At 38.7% G+C, this 27,499-nt stretch overlaps 1 protein-coding gene and 1 pseudogene across 9 annotated transcripts in view; both read left to right on the top strand.

The window, feature by feature from the left end:
* Positions 1 to 27,499, top strand: part of ULK4 (unc-51 like kinase 4) — a 721,105-nt gene that overhangs the window by 56,550 nt on the left and 637,056 nt on the right. For all 9 annotated transcript variants that reach the window (XM_055109707.2, XM_055109709.2, XM_034956180.3 and 6 more), the window contains 5 exons: positions 6,764 to 6,868; positions 9,099 to 9,159; positions 10,591 to 10,772; positions 12,029 to 12,075; positions 23,336 to 23,414. In XM_055109707.2, the coding sequence (XP_054965682.1) occupies positions 6,764 to 6,868; positions 9,099 to 9,159; positions 10,591 to 10,772; positions 12,029 to 12,075; positions 23,336 to 23,414 (474 nt within the window). The remainder of the gene's footprint in view (positions 1 to 6,763; positions 6,869 to 9,098; positions 9,160 to 10,590; positions 10,773 to 12,028; positions 12,076 to 23,335; positions 23,415 to 27,499) is intronic.
* LOC112439445 (U8 small nucleolar RNA) lies at positions 8,339 to 8,481 on the top strand (annotated as a pseudogene).

Raw genomic sequence — 27,499 nt, 5'->3', positions numbered from 1 at the left:
TTATACCTTCTTCCTCTATGAATGTGCCTATTCTAGGTCCATTGCATAAATTAGGGGTCTTCATCCCCCCGTCCATGGACTGCTGCTGGTCTGTGACCTCTTAGGAGCCAGGCCACACAGCGGGGAGTGAGTGGCGGGCAAGTGAGTGATGCGTCACCTGTATTTACAGCTGCTCTCAATCTACACCTGCATTATTGTCTGAGCTCTGCCCCCTGTCAGATGAGCAGTGGCATTACATTCTCATAGGAGCATGAACCCTGTTGTGAACTGCACATGTGAGGGATCTAGGTTGTGTGCTCCTTTTGAGAATCTAATGCCTGATGATCTGTCACTGTCTCCCATCACCCCTAGATGGGACTGTCTACTTGTAGGAAAACAAGCTCAGGGCTCCCACTGATTCTATATTATAGTGAGTTGTATAATTATTTCATTATATATTACAATGTAATAATAATAGAAATAAAGTGCACAATAAATGTAATGTACTTGAATCATCCAAAAATCATCTCCCCCAACCTTGTCTATGGAAAAATTGTCTTCCACAAAGCTGGTTCCTGATGCCAAAAAGTTTGGGGACCGCTGGCATAAGTGGTCTCATATAGGCCAGCCAGGCGCGGTGGCTTACACCTGTAATCCCAGTACTTTGGGAGGCTGAGGCAGGTGGATCATGAGGTCAAGAGATTGAGACCATCCTGGCCAACATGGTGAAACCCTGTCTCTGCTAAAAATACAAAAATTAGCTGGGCCTGGTGGTACGTGCCTGTAGTCCCAGCTACTTGGGAGCCTGAGGCAGGAGAATCACTTGAACCCAGAAGATGGAGGTTGCAGTGAGCCGAGATTGTGCCACTGCACTCCAGCCTGGTGACAGAGCAAGACTTGGTCTCAAAAAAAAAAAAAAAAAAGTGGTCTCATATAGTATTTGTCCTTTTGTGCCTGGCTTATTTCACTTAGCATAATGTCTTTAACATTCATCCGTGTTGTAGCATGTGCCAGAATTTCATTTTTTTAAAGGCTGAATAATATTCCCTTGTGTGTATTTAATGTGCTTTGTTATCTTTTCACCTGTTGATGAATACTTGGGTTGCATCCACCTATTGGCTATTGTGAATGGTGCTGCATTGCCTGTCTTTCTTATGATAGCCATCCTATTTCACATCTAGCAGGTGTGAAATTCCATTGATTGATTGATTGAGACAGTGTCTCACTCTGTCACCCAGTCTGAAGTGCAGTGGCATGATCTTGACTCACTGCAACCTGTCTCCCAGGCTCAAGCGATTTTTCTGCCTCAGCCTCCCAAGTAGCTTGGATTACGGGTGCATGCCACTACCACCTGGCTAATTTTTTTTTTTTTTTTTTTTTTTTGAGATGGAGTGTTGCTCTGTCGCCCAGGCTGGAGTGCAGTGGCACAATCTCGGCTCACTGCAAGCTCCGCCTCCCGGTTTCACACTATTCTTCTGCCTCAGCCTCCCGAGTAGCTGGGACTACAGGCGCCTGCCACCATGCCCAGCTAATTTTTTGTGTTTTTAGTGCAGACGGGGTTTCACCGTGTTAGCCAGGATGGTCTCGATCTCCTGATCTCATGATCCGCCCGCCTTGGACTCCCAAAGTGCTAGGATTATAGGCGTGAGCCACCGTGCCCGGCCCACCTGGCTAATTTTTGTATTTTTAGTAGAGACAGGGTTTCACCATGTTGGCCAGGCTAGTCTGGAACTTCTGACCTCAAATGATCCACCTGTCTCTGCCTCCCAAAGTGTTTGGATTACAGACGTGAGCCACCGCGCCCAGCTAGTAGGTGTGAATTTCTATGTCTTAGTGGTGTTGATTTGCATTTACCTGATGGCTAATGATGTTGAGTATCTTTTTATGTGTTTATTGGCCATTTTGTCTATTTTCTTTGGAGAAATATTTATTCAAAAATTTAACCTATTTTTAATTGGGTTATTTATCTCTTTATTATTTAGTTGTAAGAATTTTTTACATATTCTAGATAGGAGTTATAACAATTTTCTCCCTTTTTCTGGATTGTCTTTTTTCTTTCTTGATGGTGTCCTTTGAAGCACAAAAGTTTTAAATTTTGATATAGTCCAATTTATCTTTTTTCGTTTGTGTTTTTTGCTGCTTGTGCTTTTGGTGTAATATCTAAAAAAACCATTGCTACTGCCAGCTCACAAAAGTTTCTGCCTATGTTTTCTTCTAAGAGTTTTATAGTTTTATTAGTATCTCTTAGATTTAGCTATTTTATCCATTTGAGTTAATTTTTGCATGTGGCATGAAGTAGGGGGGTATAGCTTCATTGTTTTGCATCGAAACATTCAGTTGTCTCAGCGCTATCTGTTGAAAAGCTTATTCTTTCCCCATTGAATTGTCTTGGAACCCTTACTGAAGATCGATTGACTGTATATGTGAAGGTTTATTTCTGGATTCTGTTCTGTTATCTATTCATCTGTCCTTATACCAGTGGCACACTCTTGATTACTGTAGCTGTTTAGTAAGCTTTGAAATCAGAAAGTATGAATCCTCCAAAAAAATTTTTAAGGTGGTTTTGGCTGTTCTGGGTCACCTGCATTTCCATATGAATTTTAAGATCAGCTTGTCGGTTTCTTCAAAGGAGCCAGCTGGGATTTTAATCACAGTTGCATTGAATGTGTAGATCAATTTAGGAAGTACTGCCATTTTAACAATGTTAAGTTTTCCTCCAGGAACACAGGATGTATTTATACTTACTTAGGTTTTCTTTAATTTCTTTCAATCATAGTTGTGTTCAATCATAGAACTACTTTGAATTAATTCTAAGTTATTTTTATGCTACTTATTGCTTGACAAATATAATTGCTTTTAGTTTTTACTGTAGTTTTGATGTAATGTGAAGTGTATTTGGACCATGTGAAGCTTATTTCTGCTTTGAAATTTAGTATAAATGGGTTATAATAAAATCTCACTGTGCTAATTTTTTGGTTATGTGAAATAGAAAATCAATGTAAATTTAAAAATTCATTTTGAAATGCGATAGATGTTGAAGCTCTTCTGGCAGATGGTTATAAAGAAGAGTATATAATCATTCTATTGAGAAAATATAATCAATAATGTGAATACCTAAGGTAGTTTATTTTACATATCTATCTATCTATTTATTTATTTATTTATTTATTTATTTTTGAGACAGAGCCTCACTCCTGTCACCTAGGCTGGAGTGGAGGGGCATGATCATGGCTCATTGCAGCCTCAACTTGTTGGGCTTAGGTGATTCTCTCATCTCAGCCTCCTGAGTAACTGTGACTACAAGTATGCACCACCATGCCTGGCTAATTTTTTGTATTTTTAGTAGAGGTTTCCCCATGTTGCCCAGGCTGGTCTCAGACTCCTGGACTCAAGTGATCTGCTGGCCTTGGCCTCCCAAAGAGCTGGGATTACAGGTGTGAGCCACTGTGCTTGGCCTTATGTTTTATAATTTTTAAATGATACTTTTTATTCTATTACGAAACATATATAATTGTAAAAAACTTGTAAAATGTAAAAGAGGACAAAGAAAATAGAAAAATTATTTACGATATAATTCCCGAGTAAACACTGATTACTTTTTTTTTTTTTTTTTAAAGAGCCTTTTGCCCAGGCTGGAGTGCAGTGGCACAATTGTAGTTCACTGTAACCTCATACATCTCATACATTTTGATATTGGCATGATTGTGTTCATTGTAACCTCATATGTCTCATACATTTTGATATTACTGCTTCTGGTTTTATACATATGTGTTCATTTTGAAACAAGGGAATATAATTTTATAACAATTATTTTCATTTAATGATTATGATCTGATTGCAATTATTGATCATTTAGTTCATTCCTGAACATTTTATTTTATATATTTTTGCTGTTGTGAGTGGGATATTTGTTATATGGCATTCGTGCATACATTCAGTTTACCTGTAGGAAATTAATTTTTGCATACAATTTTTTAATTGGTCCACCTTACTAATCTTACATTTTTTTTTTTTTTTTCTTTGAGACAGAGTCTCGCTCTATTTGCCCAGACTGGAGTGCAGCGGTGTGATCTTGGCTCATTGCAGCCTCTGCCTCCCAGGTTCAAGTGATTCTCCTGCCTCAGCCTCTTGAGTAGCTGGGACCACAGGCACCCGCCACCACACCCAGCTAATTTTTGTATTTTTAGGACAGATGGGGTTTCACCATTTTGGCCAGACTGGTCTCGAATTCCTGGCCACAGGTGATCCGCCCACCTGGACCTCCCAAAGTGCTGGGATTGCAGGTGTGAGCCACCATGCCTGGCCTAATTCTTACGTTATTTCTAAGAGTTTTCCCATTGATTAATTTTGGCTTTTTGGATGTTCAGTTATATTATCTATACGTAAAGATAATTTGGCCACCTCTTTCAAATATTGATGTCTTACTTTACGGACCAATATAATTTACTAGCAGTTCCTCCTCAGTGTTAAATCAGCAGGGATATCCAGCCCTTTGCTCTATCATTGACTTCTTTTCTTTCCTTCTGCCCCCTTCCTCACTAAAGACACCATCCTTTCCATCCAGGCTTTGCAGTAACCTGCTAACTGGTCCCCTCAGTTCTCCATTGCTCCCCTCCATCCATTCTCCACTGAAGCAAGTATGATGTATATATTTAAATGTCTTCATTAACTATCACTGTCTTCTCTCAAGCAGTGCCAGGCATTGTTTTAAGTGCTTTGTGTTTATTCTTCACAAACCTGAAAGCTTGTTTGTTTTAATCTTTGTTATAGATGAAGAAAACAAAGCTTTTTTTATCTTCCCTAAGAGCACATAATTAACAAGCAGCAATGTTAAGTTTGCCCCTGTCTTTTTGCCTTTAAAGTCCATCTTTTTTTTGGCAATGTGAGTTTGCCCCTGTCTTTTTACCATGAAAGTCCATCTTTTTTTTTCTTTAATTGAAAGTCCATGTTCTTAAACTTATATTTTCTTGTTTTAAACAAACTTCCTCTTCATTCTTTGTGGGCCTTTCTTTTTTTTTTTCTTTTTTTTTTTGGTGGAGTCTCGCTTTGTCACCTAGGCTGGTGTGCGATGGCGCAATCTCGGCTCACTGCAACCTCCGCCTCCCAGGTTCAAGCGATTCTCCTGCCTCAGCCCCCTAAGTAGCTGGGATTACAGGCGCCTGCCACCATGCCTGGCTAGTTTTTGTATTTTTAGTAGAGATAGTGTTTCACCATGTTGGTCAGGCTGGTCTCGAACTCCTGACCTCGTGATGTGCCCACCTCGGCCTACCAAAGTGCTGGGATTACAGGCCTAAGCCACTGCACCCGGCCTCTTTTTGTGTTTTCTTGTCTTTTGTCTGAGTTGCATGGGGCAGCTTGGGTTTCCAGGAACTTTCTTAGCTAACTCCTCTGTTCCTTTATCCATGCCCCTTCCTCACTCAGTTTTGGGTAATTTATTTTCCTTATTCCTTACTTCACTGATTTACTTTTCTATTTTATTTAGTTTGCTAGTTGTTGTTTCTTCTAAGGTTCTTAAGCATAAATTCTCTCTCTCTTTTTTTTTTCCCTGTTGGGAAATACTGAGGCATAGCACTAGGAATACAAATTATGTTTAAATAGAGCACAAAGAACCATCTCAAAGGAATAACTGATGGTGAATATCTGCTGATTCATTTCATTATGTATCAACTCTAACTAGGCTTAATAAATAATTGAGGTTTAATACTTAGGTAGCATGTCTGTATTTAAGTCTGAAAATTTTTTTTATGTTACAGCTTCAATTTCACATTGAATATTCTGTAAAGCAGAAATAAATTGATTAACATTCTGTGAATGAAAAATAAAGCCGTTGGTCAGGCGCGTGGCTCACGCCTATAATCCCAGCACTTTGGGAGGCCAAGGTGGGTGGATCACCTGAGACCAGGAGTTTGAGACCAGCCTGGCCAACATGATGAAACCCCGATTCTACTAAAAATGCAGAAATTAGCAGTGCATGGTGGCATACACCAGTAATTCCACTACTTGGGAGGCTGAAGCAGGAGAATTGCTTCAACCCGGGAGGCAGAGGTTGCGGTGAGCCAAGATTGTGCCACTGCATTCCAGCCTGTGTGATGGAGTGAGACTCTATCTCAAAAAAAAAAAAAAAAAAAAAGGCTGGGCGTGGTGGCTCACGCCTGTAATCCCAGCACTTTGGGAGGCCGAGGCGGGTGGATCATGAGGTCAGGAGATCGAGACCATCCTGGCTAACACGGTGAAACCCTGTTTCTACTAAAAGTACAAAAAAATTAGCCAGGCACAGTGGCAGGCGCCTGTAGTCCCAGCTACTCGGGAGGCTGAGGCAGGAGAATGGCGTGAACCCGGGAGGCAGAGCTTGTAGTGAGCCGAGATCACGCCACTGTACTCCAGCCTGGGGGACAGAGCGAGACTCCGCCTCAAAAAAAAAAAAAAAAAAAAAAAAAAAAGGAAGCCATGCTGTTATGGAAAAACCAATTTGCCTCATCACAGTTTAGAACATTGAATTGTAAAGATATTTTTTCTAGTCCTAGCCAGACTTAGTGGTAACATGAGCAATTCAGTTACTTTCTCAGAGTTTTATATTTTTATCTGTAAAATGGGAATGATGGTGCCTACAGTTTAGGATTTTTGTGAAAATCAAATGAGACTGCAACCATCTTGAATAGCAGTTGAAGTACATTGATATAGGTGATATTTTACAGTGGTGTCTTCCTCAGCATCTTACTGGTTCAGTGTTTTAAAGATCTACATTAGTCGCAGAAACAAAGTCTAATTTTTGTTCTCATTTCAGATTACAAGTGGACACCTGAGTCAGCAGGACCTGGAATCCCAGATGAGAGAGCTTATCTACACGGACTCAGATCTTGTTGTCACCCCCATTATCGACAATCCAAAGGTGCAGAAAGACACTCTAACAACTGAGTTGTAGACTTTACTGAGATCTGAAATCTGCATGAGATTTTCATTCAGAATATTATTTACTGTATAATCTTTCCTGTTTCTCTTGTCTGCTTCTGTGTCATTTGTGCTGCATGTCTGCATTTGCAGCTCCCCCTCTGTCTGCAACCCTTTCCTCTGCCTTCACTTCCACTTCACTGGAGTTCTAAGTTTTCTCCCCTCTGTTTTGAATGAGTCAGCTCTGCTGCCTCTCACTACTGCTTTCTTCCACATGCCATGGAGGGGTTGCCAGCCTCTTGACCTCAGACCTTAGCTCTCAGTCCTTTTGTTTCTCCGTATGCACTAATGTGAATCACTCTAAATATTCTAGTCTCTGATGTATTTCGAAGGCAGAAGCAGTCAGAGGGCACTGCTTACCAGGCTGGGCTGGGCAGGCAGATCACACAGAAGCCCTACCCTCTCACAGGTTGTTAAGACTGCAGGGGAGACGATGGGGAGACATTCTGGGAGCTTGCGAAGTCGTAGTTCACAATGTACTTCTAAACCAGTGTGAGTTTTTTTGCTTCTTGTCTTTTGGAATGTAATACTTTATTGCTAGGGGATAATGAGTATCTACTTTAAAAAACAAATTCATTTCTAAGTCCCTCTGTTTTGTCTTGACTTCCTGCTCCCCAACATACTCACATTCCACTACTTTTTCTCTATTTTAATTTTCCTGCTTCTTTTTCTTATTTTTAAATGTCTTTTTCTGTATTAATTCATGACTCTTTTTTCTTATCTCATTGGGAACATTACTGTGGTTTAGACCATGAAGGTTCTTGAATTCATATTTATTTTCTAGATAGACAGCATTTCATATAGATTATTTAGCTATTTTTCATAATGGAGCTACTTCTTTTTGTGAGTTCATATGTCTGGCAGAGTAACTTTATTATGCTAAGTTTGATGAGCATTGGGGCATTTTCAGCGTGGGCTTTCTAGAACAATTTGTGTTATCTTTACCAGGGGTGTCCAATCTTTTGGCTTCCCTGGGCCACATTGGAAGAAGAATTGTCTTGGGGCACACATAAAGTACACTAACGATAGCTGATGAACTAAAAAACAAAAAAAATTGCAAAAAAAAATTACAATGTTTTAAGAAGGTTTACAAATTTGTGTTGGGCCACTTTCAAAGCCGTCTTGGGCTGCATGCAGCCCATGGGCTACGGGTTGGACAGGCTTGCTTTAGACAATATTCTGTGTTTCTTTTTTTCCCTCTTATAACCATATTTGATAGTTTCTGGGAAGCCTTAATCGGTAGAAATTTTTGTGTTTAACTTTTAATTTTAAACTACTTTTAGTCTTAGAGAAAAGTTTCAAAAATAATTGAGAGTTCCTGTATACCTTTTGCCCAGCTGCTCTTAATGTTCACATCTTGTAGGTCTGTAGTATAGTTAGCAAAACCTGGGAATTAAAATTGGTATAGTGTTAGTCAGGCAGGATAATCCCTATCTGTTCCTCCTTTTGGAGGGCAGTAGAATGTGGTAATTGGAGTGGCATAATACTTGATTAATAATTGTGCACTTTCCAATTCATGCTATTATGGCTTCCTGGAGTGGTGTCTTCTCTGATATAACCATTAACCATCCTTCAAGACCTCAACCCACCTTCTACCTCTCTGTAAACCCAGTCCTAACTATATCAACTAAAGTGCTTGCTGTATTCTCTAAACTACTATTTACAAAAAAATTCTTTCTGTCCAGTGTTTTCTCTGTAGTTATGTCCTGCATGTTTTGAATTGTGAAATATTTTGTTGTTTATCGAATGTTTGTCTCATCTTCCCAAATAGGATGTCAGCTCTCTGAAAATAGGATTGTGTCTTTTATATCTTTGTATCCCCATTAGCACTTGGCATAGAGCCTTACCTTGGCAGGTACCCAATAGATATTTGTTGAATGACTGAATTTCTAATTAGAGGTAAATTAGCTAAAAAGTAAGCCAAGATAGGAGTGAATGTTTTCTATGAAGCTTTATTTTATTACAGATATCAGTTGAAATGATTATAAAAAATATTATCTATATTTGTGTGTTTTAATCCGAAAAGTCATTGTTCTTATTCTTTTTGGTAACAAATTTTGCACATTCTTTTTTTGTCCTCATTGATTTATTATCTGACATAAGGGACATATAAGGAGACAGATATCCATCTTAAAAATTGTCTCAAAAGCTTTCTTTTTTTTTAACCACAGATAATGAAACAGCCACCAGTTAAATTTGATGCAAAAATATTGCATCTACCAACATATTCAGGTAGGATCATAAAGGACTTATCAAACATGTAGACTCTTTGTATACAGATACAAATATGAAATTTATTTGCAAATAGAATATATGTGAATAACTAAATTTATTTTGTCTTGACAATTGGCTATATTCTTGGGGCAGTGTTACACGAATTGTAAACAATCTGTAATTCATTTGTGCCAGCTGTTGACATTTCTTAGCTGAGTCTGGGCTGCCCAGTCCTATTGTGGGTGGGGAGGTTCCTGTAGATCTGGGCAAGTTTTCCTGTAGAGTGGGTGGGAGGTCTTCTCCTCCCTTCCCTTCTTAGAGCTGGTTGAATTTCCACCATTTATGGCTGGTATAGGTGCACAGGGTTGGGGACAACAATGAAGGATTGGGATTCTATTAGAAGGACCAGGACATTTGAGAATGGGACTAGGTGGTTCATGACTGTGGAGGTGGTGTGGGAGTGGAGATACTTAAGGGATAATTATTACATTTCTGTTGAGCTAACGAAAGTCTTATTTAGGGTGACCATCAGAAATTTTTACATACCTTAAATTGGTTTTTTTGTTTAACAAATTATGTTTTAAGCTGTTAAACTCGATTTGGGGAAAATTATTCATCGTGGCTAGAGTAGAATCTATGATTTGAAGTAAATTTAAAATATATTTAGGTTTAAATAAACCAGCTAAGGGTTTATATTGGTCAACTTAATTACTGATAAAAACAAAAAAGAAACTGTGTAGAAGGACGTTTTTGAAAGGCCAAGTGAAGCAAAGTATTATTAATAGTGCTTTCAGTGCCAAGTAGGACTATTTACGCAAACCTAGAGAATTATTACCTGGAAATACTATTTCCCTTTTCTTCTTTGAGTTATTTAGGAGATTATATTTACAATTTATTTTGTCTAAAGATAGAGATCAGCCAAAAATATGTTAATTTTAGGGGGTATCACATTTCCTAGATTTTGCCTTTTTTTTGTATAGGGATTTGGAGGTAGGAATTTCAGGTGATTTTTAGCTATCATGTTATTCTCGTTATTTTTTTTACAATAATTTAATTGGAACTTTTTAAGAACTGTAGGATTTGTGCTTTTCTCAATATTTGAGAGGTGATTTATTTATACAAAGGCTCTTTTGTCTTTTACTCCAGTTGTATTGAACTTTGCATTTTGTTATAGTGTAGGTTGTGGGACAGTTCTGCTTTAGACATCTGCTTTATTTGAAAGTATAGTTTTCCATTGAAGTGGTTAGAAAGTTTCCGTGGATAGATAAAGAGATTAGGAATATAGAAGGACGAATAAAAATAGTGTCATCTTTGGAGTATTTTTGGTTTTGACAGTGTAATGTTTGTCCTCATCTTAGCTGTCGTAATTCTGTGTTTATTTCTTATGTAATGTTTCCAGCAGTTCTTTTTCTCATCATATGTACTTTTATTATTTTCTTTCCATGGCAGTGGATAAGTTATTATTTCTGAAAGATCAAGATTGGAATGACTTTTTGCAACAAGTGTGCTCGCAGATCGACTCCACTGAGAAGAGCATGGGGGCCTCCCGAGCCAAGCTGAATCTCCTTTGCTATTTGTGTGTGGTGGCTGGTCACCAGGAGGTGGCCACCAGGCTCCTCCATTCCCCCCTGGTAGGCCTCTGTGACATGCCTTATGCATTTTAATTTGTGTTTTTATAGAGGCTCAAACAAGTGCTAAAATATCAATTTGATTTAACTACCACGAAAAAACTGATTTATCACGATTTTAGGTTTATGAAAATTATCCTCGCTTAATCCTTAGGTCCTAAAGTAGATGACAGTAGATGGTGATTTTGAACTTATTTTGTTTGTTTGTTTGTAATACTCAGGTTTCCATTTTATGTTAACTTGTAAGATTAAAAAAAAAATCTGAAATCAGGCTGGGCGCGGTGGCTCACACCTGTAATCCCAGCACTTTGGGAGGCCAAGGTGGGTGGATCACCTGAGGTCAGGAGTTCGAAACCAGCCTGGCCAACATGGTGAAACCCCGTCTCTACTAAAAGTACAAAATCAGCTGGGTGTGGCAGTGCACTCCTGTAATCCCAGCTACTTGGGAGGCTGAGGCAGGAGAATCACTTGAACCCGGGAGGCAGAGGTTGCAGTGAGCTGAGATCGCACCACTGCACTCCAGCCTGGGCAAAAAAAGTGAAACTCCATCTCAAAAAATAAAAATAAAAAAAGGTGATATCATAAGACAGACCTTTTACCTTCTCATTAGTGACTGGAATGAACTCCCCATGTGGAATGGGTTGGGGGTGTCGGTTCCTTTACTGGGTCATCTGGTAAACTGCAGGGTTTCTGATGTGACATTGAAGGAAGACATCAATCCTCTAAGACATTTTTTTTCCTCTTCCCCTGGGAATATTACTTTTTGGACTTTCTTGGTCTATTGGTAAGCTCAAGGGAATTTGTCAGAGTTTTTTTGGTTTTTGTTTCTTTTGGCTCATGTTTAAGCATCGATTGCCAGAGTTTTTGAAGTCATCCTCAGAGAGGAATTACAGTGGTTCGGAGGTGTTTTCTATAGTGGTCCCTCATTTGGGAATTGGCTTGAAAAAATTTAAGTTCATTTGCTTCCAGGATAGTATTAAGGTTACTTTTTTTGATAGTTGGTGTGTGTCTATCAGGTAAGGGCAGTCATTTAGCGAATATAAAGTGGTAGGAGAAACTAAAAATACTGTTCTTAGTTTTTATTTTAATCTTATTCGTATACTAGTGCCTTTGTAATTTAGTAAATACCATTTTTGGTGTACAGTGTAAATTTCCTTTGTATAAAGTCCTGAGCTGTTAACTTTGCTGTCATTTTCTGTGTTTTGTGACTTAAACATTTTAATTTTTTCTTTTCTTTGCATTTAAATTTCTTATTCTAGTTCCAATTGCTAATCCAGCATTTGCGGATAGCTCCAAACTGGGATATGTAAGTAACGTTTATATTTTAAAAATTATTTTTCATGACTTTATTAAGTAGTTACAGAGCACATATTTATCAAAAGCAGAGTCCTAAATAATTATCATAAATTATTCTGATGTAATGATGACTCTACTCATAGGCAATTTTTATGGGCATTCCAATGATAAATTTTAGAATATTAAAAATAGCCCTTCTCCTAATATTATAAATACAATTCTGGGATTATCTAAGGTACTCCTGGAAACTTTATTAACTGTTATTGTTTTTTTATTTTCTTAGAGACAAGGTCTCTCACTATGTTGCACAGGCTGGTTTTGAACTCCTGGGCTCAAGTGATTCTCCCATCTCTGACTCCCAAAGCGTTAGGATTACAGGTGTGAGCCACTGTGCCTGGCTAACTGTTACTGTTTTGAGTACTGATTATAAAATACTTAAACCCTGATCCCTGTGTATTAATTTAGTTATACTTCCTCGAAGTTTCCCTTGGCCACCCTTATCTTTCCCTCATGTAGCACATAGCTTCCCTAGATGTTATTTACAATCTAATGGGATTATGATTTATAAACTCCCGATGGAAGGAAGTGTCCTTGCTTTTTACAGAAGCAACATACCAGGTGGAGAGCACAGTAGATCAAGTGTTAGAAGGCTCTGGGTTCTGTTTGCCAATAAGACTTGGCCAAATGATTATCTTTTTCTCAATCTCTGCTTCCTGGGGACTGTGGGTGGGACAAGGAAATGGCATAGGTTTAGGATTCAGACAGACCTGGGTGTGGATCAAAGATCAGCTTTCTGGGCCAAGTACTTTAATTGCTGAGCCTCAGTTTCCTCATCTGTAAAATTGGGATGGGATAACTACTTCATAGATTTTTGGTAATTATTCAACTTTGAATGGGGTAAATATATGAGATACCTTGTATAGTGCCTGATTCTTAGTGGGTATTTCATTTACAATGGGGTTGGGGTTGTAGAAGTTGTAGTTATTATCATCAAGCTTGCTTATCTTATGATTGTTAGGACAGGCACATGAAAAAATGGAGGCGAAAGGATTTTGTGGATTGTGGCACTGGTATGATAATAATTATTCTTCTATGTTGGTGAAATATGGGTGAACCAATAGAAGTTTAGAAAATGCTTAATAATAAGGGTAGTTCTTACTATACATCTTCTAATGTTACTCTCCCAGAGTAAAATCTGGTAATAAAAAGTAGGATTTTTAGGTAATGGTTGAGTATTTAATACTTTGAGAAGGCTCGTGGTATGCTCATTAAAAATGAATCAATGAAATACTTATTTAAACACCTTTATTTAAAACGTGTTATATCCTTGAATGGGGTGCCCCCTGCTGACATTTTAAAACAGACATTCCAGATCATTTCCAAGTACAGTCATCCTTCTGTATCAGTGCGGAGATTGGTTTTAGTATCCCCTTGGATACCAAAATTCACACATACTGTTTTTTTCCCCCACTTTTAAAAATTGAAGTTTGATTGTAAAACAGTTTTAATTTGAATAAAGTGATACTGAGGTAGACAAGTTCTCTGGTAGGAATCCTCTTTTATTCTTTCTCCATTCAAAGCCACTTCCAGCGAGGTTTTCTCTGACCTCAGGTTATATTACCTTGACAGCATATGATAAAGGGTCCTTAACTTAGTCTGGGAGATAATTATTATTGACGTAGATATATTTATTCTTTAGTTTTGTTTTGTATATAAAAAATTAGAATCACATGATATAATTTTATGTTTGTTTTCCCCTGTAACATATATATTACGTATTGTAAATGTTATTAACATTTAAAAATAAAATATATAATACATAAGATAAACTTTTTATATGTTGTGAATATCTGATCATTTTATTTACTATTTTTGGATAGTATTATAATGTTGTAAATAATATTTTGATGAACATTTTTGAGAATAAATCTTTGTGCCTGCTTTTTCTTTTTCTCTTTAGGGAAGATTTGTAGAATTAGAACAGATGGATAGAAGGCAGTAAATATTTTTGTGACTTCTGAAAAATTGCTGAAATACTCTTAAAAAAATTGTATCAATATATAATCCCAGTCAATGTGTTTAAAATGCCTTTTGTTAGAACTTCCAACATTGAGTATTTATCAAATTGTATATCCTTTTATCCTTGCCAGTCAACTTTGAGGTATAGTTCACATATAGTAATAGTGTAATACTGTAATTTAAAAAATTTGTTAATTGTAAATTATGCATAATTTAAATTATTCCATTTTAGCCATTTTTATGTGTATAATGGCATTTAGTTCATTCTCATTGTTGTATAACCATCACCACTATTCATTTCCAAAACTTTTTCATCATCTTAAACAGAAGCTCTTTACCCATTAAACAGTAACTTCCCCTTTCCTTCCCCAGTCCTGGTAACCTATACTCTACTTATTCTATCTTTGTGAATTTGCTTATGGTGAGTACCTCATATTGCTACTGAAATATCAAGGGGTTTGGTTTAAGTCCTGTTGCTCACAGCACAGAAAGCCAATCACGGAGACAATGAGTGTTGCTAGGGAAGAAGGCTTCAATTGGGTGCTGCAGCTAAGGAGATGGGAGATCAGTCTCAAATTTGTCTCCTCAACTGACTAAAACCAGGGATGTATTTAGCAGGGAAGAAATATAACCATGTATGGGAAAACAGGAATTAAGGAAGGGTGAGGAAGAGGAATTGGTCGACAGGAAGCAGGTAGTTGGTTAGGCAATTGTAATGGGTGAGGGGGTCTGGTGTCTTATGGTCCAGATATGGTGATTTGGTAAGTTTCAGTTCCTTGATAACTATCTGGGAGGCCTGATGGTTGGTTTCCCAAGAAAGGAACTCAGATAAGACAAATGTAACTTCCTCAAGTTTTAAGACTGGGAGGGTCAATTTCTACGTTTATTTTAAAAGACTGTAAACATCAGTTCTATAGGACAATTGGGCTGGTTTCATTTGCAAGGTTCATCCATGTTATAACTAACATGTGTCAGCATTTCATTCCTTTTTAAGGCTGAATAATATTCCGTTGTATGCATATACTACATTTTGTTTATCTTTTCATCTGTTGTTGGGCACTGGCTTGTTTATATCTTTTGGCTATTGTGAACAATGCTGCTGTGAACATTAGTGTTTTCTGTTTTTGTTTTTTGCTAACAGCTATCCTGATGGGTGTGAAGTAGTATCTTATGGTTTTGATTTGTATTTTGTGACTAGTGATGTTGAACATCTTTCGTGTGATTGTTGGCTATTTGTATATCTTCTTTGGAGAAAGATCTAGTCAAGTCATTTGCCAATTTTTGAACTGAGTTTTATGTTGTTGAGTTGTAGGTATTTTTTATATATTCTAGATATTAACCCCTTGTCAGATAAATGATTGCAAATATCTTCTCTCATTACATAGGTTACTTTTTACTGTGGCAAGTGCCTTTTTGAGATATGAATTTAGGAGGAATTTTTCTATTTTTCAAATAAGAGTTTTATACTTGAATAAGGTAAAGTAAATGCTCATCCATCATTAATTTTTTAATTAAAAACATAGTTTTCCTGTTTCTTTGCTGTAGTTCTTCTCTTGGTTGATTAGATTTTATCATTTGGTAGTTTTTTGTTTGTTTGTTTGAGATGGAGTCTCGCTCAGTCACTCAGGCTGGAGTGCAGTGGCACAATCTCAGCTCACTGCAACCTCTGCCTCCCGGGTTCAAGTGATTCTTCTGCTTCAGCCTCCCGAGTAGCTGAGATTATAGGCACCTGCCATCATGCCCGGCTAATTTTTGTATTTTTGTAGAGATGAGGTTTTACCGTGTTGGCCAGATGGTCTTGAACTCCTGATCTCAGGTGATCCACCTGCTTCGGCCTCCCAAAGTGCTGGGATTATAGGCGTGAGCCACCGCGCCTGGCTGGTAGTATTTTTTGTTTGTTTTCAAGAAGGCCTCTCAGTGGCTTACCTCTGTGCCATGCTTTGGAGTTTGAGTTCTCTTCCTTGTACTAACTGTAGTTCTGTAGGACTTGCGGGTAAACCTTACCTTTTTTTTTTTTTTTTCCCCTCTTCTGTGTGACTTGTTTGAGTTAGCTTTTCTTTTCATTTCAGGCCTGTAAATTTTACTAGATTGTCTCTAGGAATCTCTTTTTACTAATTTGCGCCTGCCTCCCTCCCTCCCTCCCTCCCTCCCTCCCTCCCTCCCTCCCTCCCTCCCTCCCTCCCTCCCTCCCTCCAGTCCCGTCTTGTCCCGTCCCTTCCTTCCCCGCTCCCGTCCCTTCCTTCCCCGCTCCCGTCCCTTCTTTCCCCCTCCCGTCCCTTCTTTCTCCCTCCCGTCCCTTCTTTCCCCCTCCTGTCCCTTCCTTCCCCCTTCTGTCCCTTTCTTCCCCGCATCCCTTCCTTCCCCCCTTCTGTCCCTTCCTTCCCCATCCCATCCCTCCTGTCCCTCCCGTCCCTCCCGTCCCTCCTGTCCCTCCCGTCCCTCCTGTCCCTTCCTTCCCTCCCGTCCCTCCTGTCCCTTCCTTCCCTTCTTTTCTTTCTGTTTATTTTGAGACAGAGTCTTGCTCTGTCGCCCAGGCTGGAGTGCAGTGGCGCGATCTTGGCTCACTGCAACCTCCACCTCCCGGGTTCAAGGATTCTCCTGCCTTAGCCTCCCGAGTAGCTGGGATTACAGGTGTGCACCACCATGCCCAGCTAATTTTTGTATTTTTAGTAGAGATGGGTTTTCACCATGTTGGCCAGGCTGGTCTCAAACTCCTGACCTCAAGTGATCCACCTGCCTTGGCCTCCCAAAGTGCCGGGATTACAGGTGTGAGCCACAATGCCTAGCCTCTTCATCCCTCCTTTAGCTTTTATATTATTTCTTAGATTTCTTCCTATTTCATCCTTTTTCTGTTCCTGAAACCCCTACAGGATGGGTGTGGGAGTTTGTGTCTCTTGACTTTTCTTTCAAATTTTCTTTTGCTTTCTCACTTTCTCTTGTTTATTGAGGTATAATTCACATACCATAAAATTCACCATTTTAATGTGTACAGTTCAGTAGGTGTTAGTATATTGAAAGTTGTTCAACCATTGCCATTATCTAATTTCAGAACATTTTTCTCACCCAGCGAAACCCAGTACCCATTCTTCTCCAACCCCTGGCAACCACTCATCTACTTCCTGTTGGCTGATTTGCCTATTTTTGATATTTCATATAAATGGAATCATACAGTATGTGGCCTTTTGTGTCTAGCTTCTGTCATTTAGCCTAATGTTTTCAAGGTTCATCTGTATTGTGGAATGTGTGAATACTTCATTCTTTTTATAGCTGAATAATCCTTGTATGGCTATACCACATTTTGCTTATGTGGTCTTGATGGACATTTGGGGTTGTTTACACATTTGGCTATTATGAATAATGGTGCGCTGAACATTTGTCTACAAGGTTTTGTGTGAACATACGTTTTTATTTCTCTTACAGTAGTGAGATTGCTGGATAAAATGATAACTCTGTGTTCAACCTTTTGAAGAACTGCCAAACTCTCTTTCTTATACTTTTGTTTTAGGTTCAGGGGTACATAATACAGATTTGTTATATAGGTAAACTCATGGGGGTTTCTTGTACAGATTATTTGGTCACTCAGGTACTAAGCTTAGTAAGTACCAATTGTTATTGTTTCTGATCCTCTCCCTCCTCTCACCCTCCACCCTGAAATAGGCCCCGGTGTCTCTTGTTCCCTCTTTGTGTCCATGCAAATTCTCTTCTTTTATTGCTCTTCCTTGACTTTATCTTTGAGCTCTCAAGCTTGGTATTTATCCCCACTCATTTTATTATTTAGGATTTCCAGTTAATTTTTTAATTTCAACAATCATATTTGAAAGGTTTTGTTCATTTTCTTTTTGTCTGATTGGTCCCTTTTCCTAGCTGCATATATTTGGTGTATCATATACTTCTGAATTTGAGATAAATATTAGGATTATAAAAATTCTCTTCTTGGGGCAGAATTTAGAATTAAATATTGTTATTAATATTAAAGGTTAAACATTAGGATTATATAATATAAGCCTGGAACCTGGACTTTGAAAAAAAGGGAACAAAATTAGGATTATAAACATTGTATTCTTATCTCTTGAACTTGTAGGTCACTTTTTCATCATGGTCCTGCTTTTTAATGCTGTTTATTTCTCAAATGCCTGGTGATCTCTGGTTCTTAGTTTATATTATGAATAAATGATTAAATTGATTGGTATAGAAGTTGGCAATGTGAGTTTCTTTTATGCTTGCCTAAGTCTCTTTCTCCAATAGCCTCTCCTTTAAATAAAGGGTTGGTATGTGGGTAGGTGGGGCCTGCTGACTGGTTGACTTTAATTTGGAATTCCAGCTGGCTGAAGATCAGGTAGGCAGGCTGGAGGCCTCTGCAATTGCCAGGGTGGATTTTTCTTTGGAGTGGAGTTGGCTTTCCTCATTTAACCCCTTCCCTGTTTCAGTATCTGGAGGACCACAGTCTCTGCTTCCCACATCCACACCTATGTCCCACCCCAAGGTGGATTGCTCACTGTAGGAACAATTTTCCACGTTTACCCTGGAGGCCAGGGCTGCAGGGTTTATTCTGTGTACCAAGGAAGGGTGATGGAAAAGAGGCAGGACCTGACTGACTAAACTGTTCATTGTAAAAGGACACAATTGTTCCTTGTGCAGTTGTAATCTGATGATTGTCCTGTGGCTCATTCTTGCTTTCTGTCTTAGTTTGTTCCAAGTCCTTGAGGCTTCCTTGGGAACGTCTGTCTACCTGTGATTCTTAGACAGAGGATTCCCTTGTTGGTTCTCTGTCAGTCTTAATTCTATCTATGCATGTCATCTGAGATTTTCTCAAACTTTCTAGTCCACTTTTAGCCTTCCTTTTTGTTTCTAGTTACCAGTTATCATTTAATAAAAAGAACTTGTATTTTAGAGACTCTAGAGGGATCAGAAAAGTGAGTGTCAAGTGTTTAGTCTGCAATCATTAAAGACAGAGAATGTCTCATAAGTTTAGATCTGTGTTACGTGATTATGATTTATGGATGCTTTCTTTACCTTTCCCTTTTATTCTTTCTTTTGTTTCTTTTCCTTATTTATTTATTTTATTATTATTTTTAGAGACTCACTCTAAAAAAAATAGGGTCTCACTGTGTCCCCGAGGCTGGAATGGGACTACAGGTGCATGTTACCCTGCCTGGCTAAATTAAAAACATTTTTTTTTTCTTTTTGTGGAGACAGGGTCTCACTTTATTAGCTAGGCTGGTCTTGAACTCCTGGCCTTAGTGATCCTTCTATCTCATCCTCCTAAAGCGCTGGGGATTACAGATGTGAGTCACTTTACCTGGCCAAAGTTTTCATTTTTTAATATGATGTATAAGGTATATAGAAGTGCTTTTTTTTTTTTTTTTTTTTTTTGAGACGGAGTCTTACTCTGTCACCCAGGCGGGAGTGCAGTGGCATGATCTTGGCTCACTGCAACCTCCATCTCCTGGGTTCAAGCGATTCTCCTACCTCAGCCTCCCGAGTAGCTGGGATTGCAGGCGCCCACCACCACGCCCAGCTAATTTTTGTATATTTTAGTAGAGATGGGGTTTCACCATGTTGGCCAGGCTGGCCTTGAACTTCTGACCTCAAGTGATTCACCTGCCTCGACCTCCCAAATGCTGGGATTACAGGCATGAGCCACCATGCCCAGCAGAAGTGCTTCTAATTTCACAAGTGTTTAGGCTTTTTGGTTTATATTTGTTATTTTTACTTTTCTCCTTTCACTACATCAAAGTGAGTCCTGTATAATTTCTGCCTTAGGGAATTCTAATAGTTCCAATATCTTTGTGGTCCAATATAAAATCATTTTTAATGTATGCCATGAATGCAGTTAACTGTTAATATAGTAATAGTGGCTTGCTCATTCAGCACAAATTGTCATGACACAATGGTAATTTCTGCATGTGGATTATCTCCTGATTCTTAGAACAACATGAGGTACATATTATTATTGGTCCTACTTGTTGTGCCTACCAGGCATAAGAAAGATGAGTGATTATCCCAGGGTACTGTCTCCCTCGCCCCCAGTGGTGGGGCCAGGGCCAGGTCCAAGACTTTGAATTCAGAGTCTTAGACACCATCCTATACAGACTCCCACTGAGTAAGAGTGGTCACTGTTTGTAGGGTGTAGAGTTCGATAGATTCATCTGTTACTTTGACTTTGTAGTTTTATTTAGGATGCTTGAATGTGTGAATGTATTGATGAATGTATTCATTGTTGCCTTCTCTCTGTGCTTGGAAGAGAAGAAAATTGAAGTTTACCACTACTATGGGTTTACTTTTCATGCTTTGTTATTTGGTGTATAAAGATTCACACCAGGCCGGGCGCGGTGGCTCACACTTGTGTCTCAGCACTTTGGGAGGCCGAGGTGGGTGGATCACGAGTTCAGGAGTTCGAGACCAGCCTAGCTAACATGGTGAAACCCTGTCTCTACTAAAAATACAAAAATTAGCTGGGCATGGTGGTGCGTGCCTGTAATCCCAGCTACTGGGGAGGCTGAGGCAGGAGAATGGCTTGAACCCAGGAGGCGGAGGGTGCAGTGAGCTGAGATTGTGCCACTCACTACACTCCAGCCTGGGTGACAGAGCAAGACTCCATCTCAAAAAAAAAAAAAAAAAAATCACATTTTATATCTTCTGTACGTCATATGGTTTTTAGTTTAAAGGGAATCTTTTTCTCGTGAGATTAGCCTAATTCTACTGAGATTTACATTGGAAATCCTGTTTGCCTTTTGTTTGCCTTGTACAGCCTTACTTTTATGCACTTTTTTTCTACTAGTGTGTTTAGTTATTTTGCTTTTGATGTTGATATATTTATTCAACAAACTGTTCAGGTGTTACAGTGGCGATCGGGATACAGCCCTGCCTTCATGGATCATCTGGGCTGGTTGGGGAGACAGATAATAAACAAGTAAATGAATGAATAAGTAACTATAAAATTTTAGTTTTGCTCTAATGTGGTAGCCATTAACTTCATGGGGGTTATTTAAATTAAAAATTAATAGTAGCTTCCACATTCAGCACATATTGTCAGACACAATGGTACTTTCTGCACATGGATTATCTCCTTTGATTCTTAGAACAACATGAGGTACGTATTGTTGTTGGTCCTACTTATGAGGTAACCAGGACCAGGCACGTGAAAGATGAGTAATTACCCCAGGGTACTGTCTCCCTCACCCTCAGCTGTGGGGGTAATTTTTAAAGTAAAAATTAAGGCCAGATGCAGTAGCTCACACCTGTAATTCTAGCACTTTGGGAGTTTGAGGTGGGCAGATCACTTGAGCTCAGGAGTTCAACACCAGCCTGGACAACATGGCGAAACCCCATTTCTACTAAAAATACAAAAATTAGCAGGGGTGGTGGTGCACACCTATAGTCCCAGCTACTTGGGAGGCTCAGCTGGGAGGATTGCTTGAGCCTGGGAGGCATTGCAGTGAGCGGAGATTGCACCACTGCACTCTGGCTTGGGTGACAGAGTGAGAATCTGTCTCAAAAAAAAAAAAAAACTTAAAAAAAATATTTTGTTCCTTACTTGCATCTGTCATATTTTATGTGCTTGATAGTCACATGTCTAGTGGATACTATATTGAGCAGTGCAGATGTGGGACATTTCTGTCAGGGCACAAAGGTTTGTTAGATAGTGCTGCCTTAGATGCTGTCGTGAAAGATGGGTTGGTTCTGAGGTACAGTGTCGAGTCACTGGGGGCACCTGAAATGGTGACCTGAGAAAACCTGAATTTTGAGAAGGAACCTATACTGTGAGGGTGTTGTATATAGGGTATGTGGTACTTGTATTTAGGATTTTGGTAAAAAGTGAATATTCATAAGTGATTTAAAGTTTCTATTTTAAAAGTATAAGGTTTTTAGGTAGTGTGTTTTCTCTTATTCTAATAGGAATTGTTTTTGGTCATATTAGGGAAAATAATTGGCATGTTGATACATTTTTACTTTAGTTGAATAAATCTGGTAGCCAATATTTACTTTTATAAATTGAAAAATGGTTAGGTGTTTCATAAGTTTTTTGAGCTTGTCTTTGAAAAGAGATAGACAGATACAGTGTCTCAAGCCTGTAATCCCAGAACTTTGGGAGGCTGAGATGGGAGGATTGTTTTTCAGGAGTTCAAGGTCAGCCTGGGCATCATAGCGGACCCCATCTCTACAAAAAGTAAAAAAAATTAGCTGGCTGTGGTGGTGCATGCCTACAGTCCCAGCTACCTGGGGGGGTTGAGGTGGGAGGATGGCTTTTCCAATTGTCCTACAGATATTTTTCAAAATGACTACTTTTAAAGTATAATCTTTTTATTCACAGGTGGGATGCTAATTCTACAATTGCCTAGGACTTCTTTAATTTGTGTAGGTTAAGAGATTTTAACGGGCAATTTAAGAAGTGTTGAAATTTATAAGGATTATTTCTGTATGTTAGAGTTGTGATAATGCAGACATTTTCCCTGTAGTACTTCTCTGAGTCTGATTTGTTTTCCGCCATGGGTACCACATAGGTTTATTTTAAGATGGTAAAAAATAAAAGCTGACTAAGGTACATACTGATTATCCTAGACAACATGCAGACATCACTAAATAAGAGTGCAGTTTTCATCAACTCACCATTTGTTTTAATTAGAAAAAAACTCATCAAAACTAATTTCTCTGCATGAAATACCTTTTCAAATCACATTGAATGTCATTTAATAGTAATTTATCAACTTCAGTTTTCTGCTGGATACTAAAGGAACACCTCATTAAAACTAGTGTTTATGCAAATAACAATATTTAAAAACTTGATTGTAAAAATTTCTTTTACACTGAATACATACAGATATGTTACTGTTCAGATATTATTTACTACTTACATAGAAACTCATTGATCTACTAACAAGTAGAAAAGAGACCTTTAGCCAAATGCCTCTGTACTCAGCAATAAAAGGATTAATTACTGTTTTGCTCTTTTCTCTGGTTAAAGATTTTTAAAATTTTTATTTTTCGTTTTACTATTAAACCACAGCTTGTTTAAATTTTGTCGCTGTTGCAGTATTGCAGCGGACATTACGGTTCGTGTCTCCCTAAGTATACGAGGGAGAGTTTCTCTGGGCTGTGTACATGTGGGAGTGTGGGCCTGACCTGTCACATTCAATTTTTATTTCTCAGTCTTATATCTAATGCTCATCATTGCATAATGTAACTAGCTGGGATTAGTTTCCTCGGTCCCCGACTCTTCTTTTCAGAGCCTGTTTTCTCTCCATTTACAGACGGGCCAAGGTTGCTCGCGTGATTGGTTTACTGGCTTCGCACACAACTGAGCTCCAGGAAAATACACCTGTTGTTGAGGTAATGTCTTTTATTACTTAAATGTGATGAATGACAAGAAATACTGTTCTTGATTCTGTAATTTAGAACATGCAGCTTTCACCGACCTTCACTTGTTTTTTCTCTGTGGGATTGTGGCAGTCGTTCTAAAACTGTTACCTCAACAGACCTTTAGGCTTAAACATAGCAGCACATTTACAATGTAGTCCATCATTAAAATGGCACAGCAGAGTTAACAAGGCTTATGAACTCTACTCATCATTATTTCATTTGTTTTTGAATAAGGCTTTTTTCATTTCTAGTTTTCTTATAGTCTGTCCAACAGACTAATGTATTTCCTAGTTAAAGCATAGCTTACAATTCAAAATTCAAATTATTTTGGCCTTTCACCTTGAATGTAGTGTTTTTGTATGAAAGATTACTTTCTACCTATTCCGTTAATGTATGTTACACTTAATTGGTAATGGAGTTTTATCCCTTGAACTGGGAGAGGCTCAAGAGTCAGCATAGGTGAAAAGAACCAAGGCTTTTAGGGGAAACAGCAAGAGCTCCCGAAGGAAGTAAAAAAGGGGTAAAGAGAGGGGATTTTGTAGAGTTGAAGCTGGTTGTGTGGTATTTGGGGCTTTAAGAAAAATTGGAAAAATTTCTATGTCTGTCTTGTCCACTGTAGTAGCCAACTGGTATTTGGAGCCTTAAGAGGAATTGGAACATTTTCTCTCTGTGCCGTTCACTGCAGCAGCCAATTGCTGGGATAGTATCCCAGCTGGCCTTATAGTGTCTGGGTGGAGATTAATTTAATTTCACTGTATTTCCCTTGCTTACAATTCCATCTCTATTTCCTGCAAACTGCTGGATCTCTGAGTTACTAGTAAAATGCCACGAAGTCTAAATTTTTCCTTTTTTGGGGGGCCTAAAAAAATGAATTGTGACCTATATGATTATTGATGGTACCCAGCTTGGTTCTCAGAGATGTGTCAGGTAGATTTTTATCTGAAAGATTGAGCATCTAGGGCAGTATTACCAGGAAGATGAGAAGGCTTAGGATCTCAAAAATGGGGGTTCCTTCTGATGGCTCAGAGCAAAAGGTCTCCAATGAGATGGAGTAGCTGTAGGAGATGGGAGAGAACTTAAAGTCCAAGACAAAGTGCCAAGATTTTAGAGGATGTTCCTGCATCGTCAGAGCAGGCATTGGTTGCTCAGGAGCTGTGAAGAAGGAGCCTCTGAATATGTAAAATATGACTGTTGAATTAAATGATTCAGTAGTTGCAGTAATAAGTAGGATGGATACTTTAGGAAGCTGAGTTAGTGAATTTGAAGATCAGTTGGATGAATTCTCTTAGGATTCAGAAAGAAAGAGGATAAAGATTATGAACTAAAAAGGCATGGATGATAGTTTCAGATTTGTTGAACTATCCAGTATAGTGGCCACCAGCCACTATGGCTATTGAGTGCTTGAAGAAAAGCTAGTCTGAATTGAGATGATCAACTTATAGAAAAGAATACTATGGCCACCCTGTAATTTCCAAACCCCATTGTTCTACTTTATCTTTTTCACAGCATATATCACCACCTGGCATTTTATGTATTTATTTCTCTTTCCACACTAGACTACAAGCTCCATTGGAATCGGGATTTTGAACTGTCTTGTTCAACACTCCACTCCAGTGCCTAGACAGTGCCTTGTGTGTGTATAGATACTGACAAATATTTCAAAATAAATAAAACTGTATCAGCATTCTTGGGACTCCGTGTGGCAGTGCCTGGAAGATGGTGTGTTTTGCTGCTGCAGGAATTGTCAAGGGGCTGGGCAGAGGGCATGTGAAGTAACCTGGGACCTGTTGGTCACCCTGGGTGATGTGATGGCCTCATTCTACTGGTACTTGCTGTTGCTGCTGCTGTACTCCCACTTGGAGAGTTTGGCCCAGCAGTTCCTGAACCATATTTGTTACCTGTTCTCACTCAGGTTGAGTTCTGTGGCCAGTTTGTATTCTCAAAGTATTTCTCTTACTCCAGTTGTTGTACTTTGTTGACATTGTATTCCTGGTGCTGCCTCAACTGAGAGGAAAGGGTGGATGTTAATTCCCGAGGTTCTTGTATCTTTTATTCCAGTACTGTTCTCTTCATGGGTATTTGCTGATGCTTTATTAGTTCGAAATGCAAGAATTTAGGGAAAATCATACTTATTTGATTAAAAAAAATGGCGTGTACTGAACTATCTGGTGAACTATTTTGAATTACACTGTATTGTGAACTACATTTGGTTGGATAATAGAGAGCTTGTATAATAACTTGAAATTGAGCTAGGTGCTCCTTTGTGATGCCATCTTAATTTTGTTATTTCTCAACACTTTTTAGTTCTTTATTTCATTACTTTTAATGGCAAAAACTGTAATTACTTTTGCACCAACCTAATTCCTGCTGTGGGCAATTGGCTGTGATAATTTAAGTAGCCACTAGAGGTCATTCAAGCACCAGAAAAAAAGTTGTGCAAGTTTTAAGAATTTATGTTTCAGTTTCCAAAAGCAGGATCTGTGGAGGCTGAGCAGGTACATGGTACCATGTTTCATCTTTTTCCTGTTTTTTTTTTTTTTTTTTTTTTAGAAGTTTCTGCTACAGGATGTGTGGCTCCATTCCACTGGTGATTTTTACCATTTGAGATGAATAAGATGAATGAAAACCATTATAGTCTCTCCAGAAAAATAAAGTCAACACCTAGCACATGATTTTAGGGGATCTGGGAACCCTGTGGAGTGAATCTTTGGTTCATAACTCTTGAGACCAGGTTTCTGTAAAACTCACAATTGGGTGCTTGTAGATAATTTTTCAATAATCAGTAACAAAATTTCAAGTGTAAGATGAATCCTGAATTCTCTATTAGGTTTACTCTCAGTGAACAGGAAAAATTGTGGTTGCAGACCCTATAAGCATCTTATTTTATTTTACTTACTTATTTATTTTTTTGAGATAGAGTCTCGCTCTGTTGCCCAGGCTGTAGTGCAGTGGTGTGATCTCGGCTCGTTGTAACCTCTGCCTCCCGGGTTGAAGAGATTCTCAGCCTCAGCTTCACAAGTAGCTTGGACCACAGGTTCATGCCACCATGCTCTGCTAAGTTTTGTATTTTTAGTAGAGACACGGTTTCATCATGTTGGTCAGGCTGGTCTTGAACTCCTGGCCTCAAGTGATCCATTTGCCTTGGCTTCCCCAAAGTATTGGGATTAGAGGCATGAGACACTGCACCTGGCCCCTATAAGCATTTTAATGGCATAGAACCTCATTTTGTTAGTCACCTTTGTACCCCACAGTGCCGAGCCAGCAAAGTAATGTGTATTTTAGGCAGTTAATGCTGGAGAGTTTAATGAATGATTAAAAGAATGTCAGAAGAATATGATGGTATAATTTGTTACAAAGAGACAGAAAAAATGGAGCAAAAATCTATTTTACTATCCTTGTAATATAATTTAAATCTCTTTCATCTTATTCTGTCATCAACAGCTACAGAAAATAACTGGTCATGATCTCCTTTGTGCATTTAGAAGCATTTATTGACATCTGTATCTTTTTCACAGAAAAATATAACCATCTGAAGCTTATATTCCTAGATAACACATTTACCACTCTGTAATCATTGTGGTTTCTATGTGTAATAATTTTAAAAAACATTTCTGATATTAAGCCAATATATTTAGTCTGAAGCATGCAGTGGATATATTTTATGAAACTTAATATAGACCCATCAAATTCTAAAACTGAAAGGAATTTTTTTTGTGACTGAGTCTCACTCTGTTGCCCAGGCTGGAGTGCAGTGGCATGATCTTGGCTCACTGCAACCTCTGTCACCCAGGTTCAAACGATTCTCCTGCCTCAGCCTCCCGAGTAGCTGGGATTACAGGCATGCACTACCACACCCAGCTAATTTATTTTGTATTTTTAGTAGAGATGGGGTTTCACCATGTTGGCCAGGCTGATCACGAACTCTTGACCTCAAATAATCCATCCGCCTCAGCCTCCCAAAGTGCTGGGATTACAAGCATGAGCCACCACTCCTGGCCAAAAGGAATATTAACAGACATTTTAGGTTAACCCATTCATTAAATTTCTTTATTATC

This window comes from Pan paniscus, chromosome 2 (genome assembly GCF_029289425.2).
Source record: "Pan paniscus chromosome 2, NHGRI_mPanPan1-v2.0_pri, whole genome shotgun sequence".
Lineage (NCBI taxonomy): Eukaryota > Metazoa > Chordata > Mammalia > Primates > Hominidae > Pan > Pan paniscus.
Note: the sequence above shows the minus strand (reverse complement) of the source record. Positions and strands in the feature narration are given on the sequence as shown.